The sequence below is a fragment of the Silene latifolia genome, chromosome 5 (genome assembly GCF_048544455.1).
Source record: "Silene latifolia isolate original U9 population chromosome 5, ASM4854445v1, whole genome shotgun sequence".
Taxonomy (NCBI): domain Eukaryota; kingdom Viridiplantae; phylum Streptophyta; class Magnoliopsida; order Caryophyllales; family Caryophyllaceae; genus Silene; species Silene latifolia.
In genome coordinates, this window is record NC_133530.1 from 32,255,684 (window position 1) to 32,271,245 (window position 15,562).

General features: G+C 40.6%; 1 protein-coding gene across 1 annotated transcript; it reads right to left on the minus strand.

Annotated features, from left to right (window-relative positions):
- Window positions 1-6,190: 6,190 nt before the first annotated feature.
- Window positions 6,191-7,194, minus strand: LOC141655181 (uncharacterized). Its single transcript, XM_074462273.1, has 2 exons — window positions 6,564-7,194; window positions 6,191-6,450 (listed from the first exon to the last, which is right to left on the minus strand). Exons 1-2 carry the CDS (start codon window positions 7,192-7,194, stop codon window positions 6,416-6,418), a joined length of 666 nt encoding a protein of 221 aa, XP_074318374.1. The 3' UTR covers window positions 6,191-6,415.
- Between the last annotated feature and the right edge of the window lie 8,368 nt (window positions 7,195-15,562).

A 15,562-nucleotide genomic window follows, 5' to 3' on the forward strand; every position in this document is an offset into this window, starting at 1 on the left:
ATCCGTCATTAGGGATATCTTGTTTTACACCTTTACACACATTTTTTTCCATACATTTTCATATATGTTTTAGTCTTAGTTTTATAACAAAATGTAGGTTAGATTTCCTTTATGTTATTTACATTTCCTTTAGCATTTCAATATTGTATTACAATTTCTATTCAAGCATTGTTCTTCAATTCCAATTCCATTTCCATTGTTGAGGTAATTTATTTCTAGTATTATTTCCTTATCATTATGTTTATCATTTTGTTCATCAATAGCTTAATTTACATAATGCAAGAGTAATATATCTTGTCAAGGGGATAAAGGAAGTCATGCTAAATAACTAATCTCATGTGTTAAAATGAAATGTCACGATATTAAAATAGTTTCTATAACATGTTTGCAATATATTGTTTAATCTTTGGTTATTGGCTGTAATCGTAGATTAAGTTTGTTAATTCATTCTATAAGTCGAGAGGCACGGAATTGACCATTTCCCCTCTTTATTCTCATACTTTTTTACCCAATTTGGCACGGTTTTAACCCCGACTCCCTTGCATTTTGTCCCCTTTCTTCTCGTGGTGATATATCATGAATCCCCGCCTCATTTTGTAGGGAATAGGCCTAAGAAGAGGCAAGACAGAAGAAGGAGCAAGCTCGGGCTTAGGATCATGCCAACTTGAGAAAAAAAGGAGGGAAAAAGGCTGAGCTGATGCCTCTGCCGGCAGGCCGGCAACCCGTCCACCGGCAGAGACATCCCTCCTATCCACAGAATGAAGGAAATGCTGAGAAAGTGTTCTTTGCCGGCAGGCCGGCAGCCGGTCCACCGGCAGGGAACACCCCCAACACTTAGCCAAATTTTAGATGAGTTTTTGAAGCCAAAAATTTGGGTGCGTGCTACCGGTAGGGGTGGCCGACAGCCGGTCAACCGACGCACGCTTCCCTTACTGAAGAAATGAAGAAGAAGGCCAAGAAGGAGCACTCTCTGCCGGCAGGCCGACAGCCGGTCCACCGGCAGAGAGATCCCCAAGTTAGATTTTGGTCCAAGCTCTGAAGATGGCGCCGCCGGTTGAGTATGCCGGCAGCCGGTGTGCCGGCGGCACAGGACAACAGTTGACATTTTGGGCTTCTTTTCCTTCATTTGTGTTTAATTAAAGGGGGTGGTATAAATACCCCCTTCCCTTAATCATTGTGTACACAACCCTAGATTTGAAATTACTTCCTTAATTTTATGCAAACCCTTAATCAAAACCTTAATCTTTCCTTAATGAATTATTAATTACTCTTATTATTAGCTTAGAGTTGGTATTAGTGAATTGTTTACATTTGGTTATCGGGTTGTATTTTGAGATATTGAAGAATTTTTTCCTTAATTCAATCAAAGTATCAATCTTTCCTTATTGTTGGTATAATCCTCTTCCTTATTTACTTTGTTCATTTAATAATTTACATCTCCTTTTGATAATTAGTGATTGTTCATCTTCTCATAATGTTTGTTGCCATGTTTGCTTACTTTTACTCATTTTTTTACATTTGCTTTGCAACCATGTGTGAGTAGTCTCCCACTAGGGTTTAGGGGGAACCTAAGTGAGGGTTAGGTCAATCAAATGGGTTGTTAATGTGGGGTAATATCCGTATAAGACCCTTTAAATTTAGGACTATAACGTAAATTTAACATGTGAAATATGGTCATAAACGAAATACAATATAGAAACGACAAAGATAAAGAATCAACCTCGGGTCCTTTGTAGTGCGGCGTAAAGAACAGAAATCAACAGAGATTCCCTCCTAATTGTTGCACCCAAGACCGTCTGAGACTATGCCCTTGTGCTAGAAATGCTTTCTAATTGACTTGCAATATTGAGAAAGCTCTTGTGAGGTTTTACGATGTGAGATCTAGGTTTCAGAGAGAAATGATCTCCAAAACCCTAGTTTTTCTGTAAATGAAAATCGCTAGGTCAAAAGGAGAGGGAGTCTCTCCTTTTGTTTGGTTCGGCCAAACCGAGAGCCTAGGGGAGGGAGTGGGCTTTCACTTCCTCCTTCTTTTAACTCGTGGCCCGACCAATCCCGCTAAAATGTATATGACGCGGTTTTTATAAATCGTCATCGGTTATCGGCTATTAAAACATCAACTAATAACACGGGTAGTTGAAGTATTAATACATGTCCGACAAAGACGATATTGTATAATTTACTCAATATACATTAATTAAATATAATCGTTTATATTTAATTTACGAATTAACTGTTTAATTCGCCTTAGCCCATTTTATTTAATCTGTATTAAATATAATATCTCAACATCACATTTTGACTAATTACTAGTCAAATAACTCGGACTAAGTGGTTAGTCAAATTTGGCATCTACATGACTGTATTTTCATACCGTCACATCTCTCAAACGTATCCTATAGGTGTGACTTTTAGGGACCAGTTGATCACCGCCATCTGTATGACAATAACGTCAAACTTATCTAGCAAGCCAACCGTTATTGATAAACGTGGATCAACTGATAATAATACCAAAAGTATGCCCTTTGATCCTTTTAGAGATTTATAAGTCCTTGCACTAACTGTTAAGGACACCAACCCCAACAAGCTCCCACTTGTCCGTACAAGTGTATGTGCAATGACGTTATCCGCACTAACTGGAGGACACAAGCTCCAACAAACTCCCACTTGTCCGTAAAAGTGTATGTGCGATAACCGATTCTCATATTCATTTAAAATTTCTCCCACTCAATGTAAAACAATTTGCAGATCCGGATCCAGAAAGGTCGTATTTTACAATCGATCTGTATCAAGAGTGGTTTCCCCGACTAGAGAGTAACTTAACTGATAAAACGAATCCGTATCCGAGCATGGCCATGCATTTCGATTCTGACTCCTCGAGTGGCCCTGAGAAATATCGAGTACCTGATAAAGGCTGAATATTTCCTTCAACTCGACTCCTTCCGATCTAAGCACAGCATGAAATGACCCAGAAAAAATCTACTTGGCCCCCTGTTACGGATGACCGTGAGAAAGAAACCAAAGTCACCCAAAATCTGCCGTAGTCTCAAGAGACAGTCGATAGTCAAAAGAATCGACTCTTAGGATCACCATGGAGGTCCTATCCACGACCGGGCAGCGAATGTTATAAAACATATAGGACTCCACGTCGATGTCACAATTGTGTCCTACGAAATATCCGTATAAATCGCCTCTGTGATTGGTCAGTCAACCGGTTGACTTATGGCTCGTTGAACCCACCATCAACCAACGTCACAAAATAATTGCCAGAGTTATCAGCTCATGTGGGCAATTAAGGACCAAAAATATAATGTTTGTTCAAATCACTTTGTGGTGTTCAAAATTTGTCGTACAAATCCACATGAAAAACAAAATATATATATATATAAATATCAAAACGATGATGTCGTATAGAGTACAAACGAGAATGAATCTAATCCATAAAAAGTACTACAACTCAGGAACACGTTTGATTCCCATGGAATTAACGTGCCCTTCATGCTTATCTTGTCGTAATGGTTTAGTGAGAGGATCTGCTATGTTATCATCGGTAGCAATCTTTTCTATCACTACTTCCTTTTGCTCCACGTAATCTCGGATTAGATGAGCTTTCCGTTGTACATGTCTAGACTTGTTGCTAGACTTTGGCTCCTTAGCTTGGAAGATGGCACCACTATTGTCGCAATAGATGGTGATCGGGTCATTCGAACTAGGCACTACAGATAGCCCATGTAAGAATTGACGCATCCATATCGCTTCCTTTGTAGCTTCATACGCGGCATAGTACTCGGACTCGGTCGTAGAATCTGCTGTGTGATTTGTTTCGAACTCTTCCGGTGATGCGGCGCCATTAAGAGTAAAAACGAATCCAGACCGAGATTTCGAGTCATCACGATCCGTTTGGAAGCTAGCATCTGCAGAACGGTTGCGCATAGCTTTTGTTCGCCTCCATAAGTCAATGCCCAATCTTTAGTCCTCCGTAGGTACTTAAGAATGTTTTTGACACCACCAATGTGATTCACCCGGATGTTTGTTGGAATCGACTTGTCATACTCAATGCATATGCCACGTCCGGACGTGTGCATATCATGGCATACATGATTGATCCTATAGCCGAGGCATAAGGAATCCGTGTCATGCGCTCTTTCTCTTCCGGTGTCTCTCGGTGCCCGAGACTTGCTCAAATGCACCCCCGGAGCCATAGGAAGAAACCCCTTCTTGGAGTTAGTCATGCTTTGAATCTCTCTAGGACTTTGTCTATGTAAGACTCTGACGAGAGATAACATCCGTCGTGATCTATCTCGATAGATACGGATGCCTAGAATTCTTTGTGCCTCTCCCAGATCTTTCATCTGGAAATGGTTTTTCAACCATACTTTCACCGAAGTTAAGAGAGGTATGTCATTCCCAATCAGGAGTATGTCGTCTACATACAATATTAGGAAGACAATCTTGCTCCCACTCGACTTGATATATAGACGTGGTTCCTCGACCGATCGAGTAAATCCATTTTCTTTTATCACTTGGTCGAAGCGATGATTCCAACTCCTTGATGCTTGCTTAAGTCCATAAATGGAACGCTTAAGCTTGCACACTTTCTTAGGATGTTCTGGATCGATGAAACCTTCGGGTTGTACCATGTTCAACTCTTCCTCCAAAAAGCCGTTTAAGAAGGCGGTTTTCACGTCCATTTGCCAAATTTCATAGTCGTGAAAAGCGGCAATCGCTAAGATAATCCGAATGGAACGCAGCATGACTACAGGTGCAAAAATCTCATCGTAGTGCAAACTTGGCACTTGGGTGAAACCTTTAGCAACTAGTCGTGCTTTGTAGATATCTTGTTGACCTTCCACAGAATGCTTTATCTTGTAAAGCCATTTGCATTGAAGGGGACGAACCTTAGCAGGTAAGTTAACAAGATCCCACACGTTGTTCTCGTACATGGAGTCCATCTCGGATTGCATGGCCTCAAGCCATAGCTTTGAGTCAGAACTAGTCATGGCACCTTTATAGGTTGCGGGTTCACTACTCGTTAAGAGTAGAACGTCATCTATGTCATGTTCCTCGACCATACCAATATATCTGTCCGGAGGAATAGAGACTCTGCCCGACCTCCTAGGTTCCTCAGGAATCTTAACCGCAGCCGGGATTGAAGGAATAGGTTCCTCCAATAGTTGCTCGGTACTTGGTTCTGGAATCTCCGACAGTTCGAAGGTTCTATCACTCTTTGCATTCTCGAGGAATTCCTTCTCTAAGAATGTCGCACTAGCCGCAACAAAAACACGTTGTTCGGTTGGCGAATAAAAGTAATGACCAAGCGTTCCTTTAGGATAACCTATAAAGTATGTCTTGACCGATCGCGGGCCGAGCTTATCCTCGTGTCTCCACTTGACATAAGCCTCGCAGCCCCAAACCCGTATAAAGGACAAGTTGGGGACCGTTCCCTTCCATAGTTCATATGGAGTCTTGTCAACAGCTTTAGACGGACTTCGGTTAAGTATTAGAGCAGCTGACAGAAGAGCATAACCCCACAATGAGTCAGGCAACACGGTGTGACTCAACATGGATCGAACCATATCAAGTAGTGTTCGATTTCTCCGTTCGGACACACCATTCAATTGAGGTGTTCCAGGTGGAGTTAACTGTAGGGCAATCCCACAGTCCTTTAGGTGTTGATCAAACTCGTGAGAAAGATACTCGCCACCACGATCCGAACGCAGTGTTTTTATCTTTCTACCCAATAGGTTCTGTGCCCTATTCTGGTATTCCTTGAATTTCTCAAAGGATTCACTTTTGTGCTTCATTAAGTAGACATAGCCATATCTACTTAAATCATCCGTGAAAGTGATGAAATACCTATAGCCTTCTCGTGCGGTGATTGACATAGGACCACATACATCCGTGTGTATGAGCCCTAATAGGTCAGCAGCGCGCATTCCAACACCTTTGAAGGAAATCCGAGTCATCTTACCGATGAGACATGATTCACACGTGCCAAATGATTGAAAATCAAAGGCCGAGATAGCTCCTTTCTTGATGAGCTCGCTTAACGCGTTTCTCATTAATGTGTCCCATACTACGGCGATTGCCACGATACGTTTGATCTTTGTCACCAACCTTTAACTTTTTATTCATTACGTGTAATATTTCGGTGGTCCGATCTAAAACATAAATTCCGTTCATGGAGACCGCCTTGCCATAAATCATATCGTGTAAAGAGAAAATGCAAGTATTATTCTCTATTACAAATGAAAAACCAAGTTTGTCAAGTGCAGAAACCGAAATAATGTTTTTCGAAAGACTAGGTACATAATAGCAGTCATATAATGACAACTCAAATCCGCTAGGAAGTTGGATCACATATGTCCCCTTTGAGATGGCAGCCACTCTTGCTCCATTCCCAACACGCAGGTCCACCTCACCCTTTACGAGGGGTTCGATGTTTCGGAGCCCCTGCACATGATTACACAGATGAGAACCACAACCAGTATCAAGTACCCAAGTTCCGTAACTTGCGTGGTTAATCTCAATCATATGAATAAAAGTAGAAGAGAGAGAAGACATACCAACAGGTTTAACACGACCTGCCTTTAAGTCCTCATGATAAACAGGACATGTACGCCTCCAATGCCCAGTCTTGTGGCAATGATGGCACTCCATGTTTTCATTCTTGCTCTTTGTCGTGCCTGATGAGGTGCTCGACTCACCAGGCCCACTCTTACCTGAACCCGACTTCTTGAACTTCGGTTTACCTACTGCTAGGTTTGCCTGAGCTTTGCCCTTACCTTTCCCTTTGTTTGACACAACGAGAACATCCTGTTTCAAGCTCCCACTGAACTTCATGTCCTTCTCGGTCTGTACGAGAAGGGAGTGCAGTTCATGTGGGGTTTTCTTCAAATCATTCATATAGTAATTCGCTCTAAATTGCGAAAAACCATCGTGGAGTGAATGAAGCATGCGGTCGATAACAATGTTCTCGCTGATGTTACAATTAAAGGTCTCCAGCTTCTCGACATTCTCAATCATGCTGAGAATGTGTGGGCTAATAGGTTGGCCCTTCTGGAGTCTCGCATCAAAGAAGCGAGTGGTATGCTCATAGGTCACGATTCTCGGTGCTTTCGAGAATTCCTTAGTGAGCGTGGTGAAAATCTTGTTTGCACCATGGGCTATGAAGCGTTTCTGCAAATTGGGTTCCATTGCAAAAATGAGTACGTTTTTAATCGCACCCGCTTCCATACGTAAAATCATTAAACTTGGTGATTTCAGCAACTCTAGCCGTGGGACCTGGGTTTGCCGGGATGGGCTCTAATAGATATTTGAGCTTCCCGTCGGCCGGCGCGGCAAGATTCCGTAATGCCGCCTCCCGGTCCAAGCGAAGTTTGATCCATCATTCTTCGATCGAGTAGACCGATTCATCTGATTCATGAAGATCCGAAGCCAGGACTCGCGGTCCAATGTGGTACTTGGCATTGGGTTATCGGTAGAACCACCATTGGTTATTAGCGAGTTTAAAAGTTCGTGATCTACACTGAAAAAGAAAGAAAAACAAGAACGAAATAAGCAACTCATCGAGGTGATTTAAGTCTATTTTAAAATTCATTTTAACGTGTAGACTCTTGCACTTGCATAATTGATCTCCCTCAAGAATGATACAAGTGATCCCAAGACTCAATTTCCGTAAATTGATAAGCCAACTGTTTAGCTAGTTCTTCCGTAAAAACTCTTGGTCGATAGATTTCTGGAAATCCTATCTATAGTCCACCATAATCACAGGATCGTACGAGTGACCATAGTGTTGAGATAAAATAAGTCAATCGGTTCCAACTTACCCGACGTAGAAGGGGTCATATTATGCCTACCGACGAAGAAGGGATTCATTGGAGTTTGACCTATAAAGACCGTTCTCAATTTTTGATTATACGAGGAAGATCCCATCAACTTAATTATAATTCATATTAAGTGAACGAATAACTAGCGTCTGCGTGAATGAATTAATTTAAGTGATGGCTTAGCATAGATCGTGTGACATGAGAATGTCAAAGAAAACTAACTCGAGACCTCTACATGTGTCAGTTTTCATGCAATAAATAGGTGGTTTGGTTTTTAGGCGGAATATGATGCATATTATCGTTGCGAAAAATAAATAAAAGAATGCAATACGTAAATAAAAATTCCTAGTGTGGCCTATCCTAATAAAAAGAACATAAAACAACTTTGGAATCCACCGTTGGACCCGAGAAGCTTGTCTTGATGTTTCATCTTGATCCATGTAGCGGGAGTGAGCATCCGGTTCCATCTTTGGTCTTCTCAAAAATTACATTTAAAATCACAAAATATAACCTATTTACATTCTAATTAAAAACTGTAATTACAAGTGAAAAATCCAAAACGGAGATACGAGATCTCAAAATACAACCAAGACCGTGTTCCTTCATTACGGTAACACGTTCTACTAAGGCCACACTAAGTTACAACTGATTGTAAAATTAAATACGTAATAAAAGGCATTCACAAGCATTCAAAATTAACGATAAATAAATATGCATCAACTAAAAACAAATTCATTCGTGACATAATTCCGTAATTATGTTAAATATATCCAAACCACCTTTTAATGATTAAAATTCATGTGATAAAACCGCTTCTATCAATTTAATTTTAATCAAATACAATCCGTTACTTTAAATACGCTTTAAAATAACTTAATGGTACGTGTGTGAACCGTTTCACAATCATAGCGAGTGTACAATATCCGTATAATGTACATTTTATGGCCAAAAGAGAATTTTTAGACAAAAAGAGTAAAATTCAAAGCTGCCAAAACAAAATCCCTCGATCCAGGGACAAAAGTGCTCGATCGAGGAACTAAAGAGCTCGATCGACTCGAACGCTAGTCGATCGAGAGGTATGCTAGTCAGAAGTACTCGATCGACAGAACCGTGGTCGATCGAGGACTTTTATCACAATACTTGCTCGATCGAGTACAAGGACTTCTCGATCGAAAGCGGTGGGTTTTAAAGTGGTCGATCGAGTGCAGCAAGGACTCGATCGAGTAAAAACAAGACAGAAAAACCACTCGATCGATTAAAAACATGCTCGATCGAGTACAAAAATTTCTGGAAAACTTAAAACCCTCGTGAAACAGTTTGACAAAACAAAACCTACTGCAATTTCGATCAAAACCGCATCAAAACAATTTTACAATTTGACAAAACTTGACATATTGTTATAATCTCCGTATAAAACAACAATATGCATAATAACAAATTGAAAAACAAGATGAAATAACCGTGTAAGACATGTCACGGTTTTTAAAAAAAAATTTCAGCCGTGTAAACTGGACACGGTTTTCGAGATAAGGAAAAACCGCAGCAACAAAAAAATTTTCGAGATCAAAAAAAAAAAAACTTGCTGCCTCACGGTTTTCAAGCAAAAATTATCAATCCTATTCCGTTTAATGAAAAACACATAGAAAATTTACGTGGTCTCGCTCTGATACCACTTGTGGGGTAATATCCGTATAAGACCCTTTAAATTTAGGACTATAACGTAAATTTAACATGTGAAATATGGTCATAAACGAAATACAATATAGAAACGACAAAGATAAAGAATCAACCTCGGGTCCTTTGTAGTGCGGCGTAAAGAACAGAAATCAACAGAGATTCCCTCCTAATTGTTGCACCCAAGACCGTCTGAGACTATGCCCTTGTGCTAGAAATGCTTTCTAATTGACTTGCAATATTGAGAAAGCTCTTGTGAGGTTTTACGATGTGAGATCTAGGTTTCGAGAGAAATGATCTCCAAAACCCTAGTTTTTCTCAAATGAAAATCGCTAGGTCAAAAGGAGAGGGAGTCTCTCCTTTTGTTTGGTTCGGCCAAACCGAGAGCCTAGGGGAGGGAGTGGGCTTTCACTTCCTCCTTCTTTTAACTCGTGGCCCGACCAATCCCGCTAAAATGTATATGACGCGGTTTTTATAAATCGTCATCGGTTATCGGCTATTAAAACATCAACTAATAACACGGGTTAGTTGAAGTATTAATACATGTCCGACAAAGACGATATTGTATAATTTACTCAATATACATTAATTAAATATAATCGTTTATATTTAATTTACGAATTAACTGTTTAATTCGCCTTAGCCCATTTTATTTAATCTGTATTAAATATAATATCTCAACATCACATTTTGACTAATTACTAGTCAAATAACTCGGACTAACTGGTTAGTCAAATTTGGCATCTACATGACTGTATTTTCATACCGTCACATCTCTCAAACGTATCCTATAGGTGTGACTTTTAGGGACCAGTTGATCACCGCCATCTGTATGACAATAACGTCAAACTTATCTAGCAAGCCAACCGTTATTGATAAACGTGGATCAACTGATAATAATACCAAAAGTATGCCCTTTGATCCTTTTAGAGATTTATAAGTCCTTGCACTAACTGTTAAGGACACCAACCCCAACAGTTAATATGTGTTTTTGGGTGGAAATATAATTGTTCATAATCATGCATTGAAGGTGTTTGTTGAATTGTGTGTATGAAAGTTCATACTTTTCTACAATTTTGCTTAGCTTCTTTATGAATGAGAGTTTGTATTGTTGCTTGATAGCATGTTTATGAAGAGATAGGGTACTAGATGATGATTCTTGAGTCCATCTTAAAATAAGGTTAATAAATTAACTTGCTTTCTTCATTATTTTCTACCCGGAAACCTTTTGACACATATTTGTTGACCAACCTTGCTTAGGGGAACCCAACTACCCTAGTTCTTTAAATCAATCGTTTACACATATAATTAATTGCTCGCTTTAGTTTAAATCTAGTTGTTAGTCTTAATCAAATCCCCATTTTTACTAGGCTAAAATTAGACTTAATCAAATCATAGTGCTAGCCCCCGTCATCCTTGAGACCGACACCCCTTATTATACTACTTAATTTGGGATTATTATAAATTGTTTTTTATAGTAGAAATGACGACCAAAACATCTACTCATCAAATGGCGCCGTTGCCGGGGATGGTGTTTGGCTATACTTAGTTTGTTTAGAGTCTTAGCTTTAGTTTTATCTCACTTGCTAGTTTGATTTAGTAGTTGTATGTTTCATTGTAGAGTGTGTGAATTTCTTGCCCTCCCCTAGTGTGTAAAAACACTAGGAAACTAACGGTTTATCGAGTGCATGCCTAGGAGGAACCATCAAGCTCTACTCTTCAACTCCGACCCCGAAAGGCTTTTTAGGACCTTGAGGACAAGGACTCTTGATAGAGTTAGGAACCCTCCTCAAGCAAACATAGACCAACCAAACCCGCACACCCTACCCATCATTGACACCACGACCCCACTTCCGCCAAACGACACAATTGAGACCTCAATATAAAACCCATTTCACAACATTCAAATTCCAACTCCACCTCAATCACCACCACCTCCAATGGCTTTACGTGATCACAATCGTCCCAACCATAATGATTCTTGTAATCCGATTAATTTTTGCATAGTGTTGGTTATCAATTCTATGTTCGGGCATAGACGTGTCTCATGTGTTGCAATAAGAAGTGGGATGTGATGTGTCGACAATTATCGATTTGAACTCCACATGTCCAAACGGTGCTTACACCAATCCCGTTTCGCCCTACTTCCTAGCCCCATTACAACCTTCATATCATGATTTGTGCATTGTTATATTTTGCATCTCATTTGGACATACGACGGTCTTACACATTAGATTGCGGGCACGTTCTCACGAGTCGGAGTAGGAGAGTGTTTTGGTTACTTTTTGTACAAAAACACCCGGAATTTAAATGAGAGACGAGTGAAAACCGTGAGGATGTCGTTGACTTAGGTCCCCTTAGTCATGGGTCTTTTGGTTGAATCTTGTGTTGGCTTTGTAATTCTCGGAGGTCTAGTCCCTCTTTCCCCTTTCCTACTCTAGAATCCGTTTCTTGAGCTTTATTGGACACATTAGGGTTGCCTAGGCCATGCCTAGGAGGTTGGCACCTCCATTGAGACTGAGAGGCGGTATTTCCCGACCGGGACCATGTTTTTGAGCTGAAAACTCGAACACTTATATGAGGAAAGTGGACCATTTTGTTAGATGAATTCTATTACTTGCTTTTGTGCTCACATGATTGGATGCATCGCATTTTTCTTGCAAGCCCCCACTTGCCTTATGAGTTGTGCCTTACCTCATAGGCATGACTACGTGAGTTGAAAGGATGGAGGAGGCCCGTTAATTGCCTTCCATCGGATATTACTAGCATAGATTAATGTATAGCTAATTATGTAATACCCGTCCTTTTAGAGACCCGTTGACCGACGTTGACTGATCTTGGATATCGATCTTGACCTTAGAAAACCTTACGAGTGATAACTGGGGACGTGGTGAGCTTTGGTTTGTGTGGTACTCGATCTAGCTGAGGCTACTCGATCGAGTAGCGTGGGAGCTCGATCGAGTAGGGGTCACTCGATCGAGTAAGTCAGTTACTCGATCGAGTAACGGGTTGCAGCGGGGATTTATAAATCGATAATCGTGAAACCCCAAATTATTTCCGCACCTTCTTCCTAAACCTAAATGCCGTCACCTCCTTTCTTCTTCACCATAATCCTTTCCTTGAGGTCCTTGAGGATGCTTACACCATGGGGATGAGGTACTTGAGTTGGGTAGCGGTCTTGACGCCGTATTTTTATGTATAGGTATGTTATTGTCATCATCATCGTCATCGTTGTTTTCAATTAGGTTGGTAGTAATAGTGATAGATGGTTGTACTGTTGGTATATGTGATTTGTTTGGTTGATTGGTATCTAATGGTTGGACGCGGGATCGGTGCGGTTCGCTAAAGGTAGGTTCGCCTACTCAGTACTGTTGATTGTCTAGAGAGTTTGTTGTTGTTGTTTGGTTGGTTTAGTGTCAGTATTCATGATTGGTTGTGGTAGTTGGTTGGACTTGTGTTGTTTTGATAATCGTTGTTGTGGTACAGCTGATTGTGATTGTCTATGGTTCTCGAGGTGCGCCCTCGGCTGAGTGGAGTCACTTGCGGGAGTGGCTTCACGCCCGTAGTTCGCCCTCTGTGGAACCCGCCACAGGAGGGGATGTGCACATTAATGGACATGGGTTTATCGCTCGGATAGATGAGCGGGGCTTAGGTGGGAACGGCTGCGATCCGCCACTGGCAGGGCTGCTCCAGTGGACAGTCAGTGATGGTGGTTGGTTGGAGGAGATGTAGTGTGGGTGTTGTTGTGCTTGTGTTGTGTCTGTTTGTATGTGTTTGCTCCCTCGGTTGCTGACCTTGTGTGATTTTGTTTTGTAGTTTGTTTCTGATGTGTCTACCGTGATCCACTATGGTGAGCAGTTAGTCTTAGCAGGTTGTTATTTGGATGATAGCTGGGTGCTTGGATGGACGAGTCTATCACGAGTCACGACAGAAGTAGTTCCCATAGTAGATAGTGGTTCTGAGTTGTAGCTTTCATATCGCCTGTTGTTTATAATCACTTGTAATATAACTTAAACGTTTTTTTATCGACATTTGATTATTACTGTCCTCGGGCAACCGAGATGGTAACGCCCTTATATGCTGGGGAAGGTCTTGTTAAGGCTCCTTGGTATATGGGGGTGTTACAGATTAAGGGTCGTGTTTTTGCTCACTTGCTTACTCGGGGACGAGTAATGTTTAAGTGTGGGGAGGTTTGATAATCGATTATTATTGACCATTTCCCCTCTTTATTCTCATACTTTTTGACCCCATTTGGCACGGTTTCAACCCCGACTCCCTTGCATTTTGTCTCCTTTCTCCTCGTGGTGATATATCATGAATCCCCGCCTCATTTTGTAAGGAATAGGCCTAAGAAGAGGCAAGACGGAAGAAGGAGCAAGCTCGGGCTTAAGATCATGCCAATTTGAGAAGAAAGGAGGGAAAAAGCCGAGCTGATGCCTCTGCCGGCAGGCGGTCCACCGGCAGTGACATCCCTCCCATCCACAGAATGAAGGAAATGCTGAGAAAGTGTTCTCTGCCGGCAGGCCGGTCCACCGGCAGGGAACTCCTCCAACACTTAGCCAAATTTTAAATGAGTTTTTGAAGCCAAAAATTTGGGTGCGCGCTACCGGTAGGTGTTTCCGGCATCCGGTCAACCGGCACACGCTTCCCTTACTGAAGAAATGAAGAAGAAGGTCAAGAAGGAGCACTCTCGCGGCAGGCGGGGTCCCACCGGAAGAGATCCCAAGTCGATTTTGGTCCAAGCTCAAGATGGCCCTGCCCGGGCTGAGTATCTTAACCAGCAGTGCTTAAACACAGAACAACAGTCGACATTTTGGGATCCTTTTCCTTCATTTGTGTTTAATTAAAGGGGGTGGTATAAATACCCCATTCCCTTAATCATTTTGTACACAACCCTAGATCTGAAATTACTTCCTTAATTTTATGCAAACCCTTAATCAAAACCTTAATCTTTTCATAATCAATTATTAATTACTCTTATTATTAGCTTAGAATTAGTATTAGTGAATTGTTTACATTTGGTTATCGGGTTGTATTTTGGAGATATTGAAGAATTTCTTCCTTAATTCAATCAAAGTATCAATATTTCCTTATTGTTGGTATAATCCTCTTCCTTATTTACTTTGTTCATTTAATAATTTACATCTCCTTTTGATAATTAGTGATTGTTCATCTTCTCATAATGTTTGTTGCCATGTTTGCTTACTTTTACTCATTTGTTTACATTTGTTTTGCAACCATGTGTGAGTAGTCTCCCACTAGGGTTTCGGGGGAACCTAAGTGAGGGTTAGGTCAATCAAATGGGTTGTTAATATGTGTTTTTGGGTGGAAATATAATTCTTCATAATCATGCATTGAAGGTGTTTGTTGAATTGTGTGTATGAAAGTTCATACTTTTCTACAATTTTGCTTAGCTTCTTTATGAATGAGAGTTTGTATTGTTGCTTGATAGCATGTTTATGAAGAGATAAGGTACTAAATGATGATTCTTGTGTCCATCTTAAGATAAGGTTAAGAAATTAACTTGCTTTCTTCATTATTTTCTACCCGGAAACCTTTTGACACATATTTGTTGACCAACCTTGCTTAGGGGAACCCAACTGCCCTATTTCCTTAAATCAAATGTTTACGCATATAGTTAATTGCTCGCTTTAGTTTAAATCTAGTTGTTAGTCTTAATCAAATCCCCATTTTTACTAGGCTAAACTTAGACTTAATCAAATCATAGTGCTAGCCCCCGTCATCCTTGAGACCGACACCCCTTATTATACTACTTAATTTGGGATTATTATAAATTGTTTTTGATAGTAGAAATGACGACCAAAACATCTAATCATCAAGGATGACCTAGTCATAAACGAGAGTTTCTCTAGGATCCGGTCTATGGTTGACACTAATATCGATAGGTGGGTGTCTCTAAGCCTAAACAATTTATCATTATCAATGCATTTCTAAATTAACATGACTAATTAGTAATTTGCATGTGCGACCCGATTTCCCTAGACGCTTTTTTTATTATTGTTTTCATTTTATTTGCATAACCAACCAACAACCGATAAACC

Bases quoted from the DNA above. Each gene is read 5' to 3' on its own strand.
- LOC141655181 (XM_074462273.1), bottom strand. From the start codon at position 7,194: ATGGAACCCAATTTGCAGAAACGCTTCATAGCCCATGGTGCAAACAAG. The intron at 6,451-6,563 runs GTATGTCTTCTC...AATCATGTGCAG, and splicing joins AGGTCGTGTTAAACCTGTTG to GGGCTCCGAAACATCGAACC.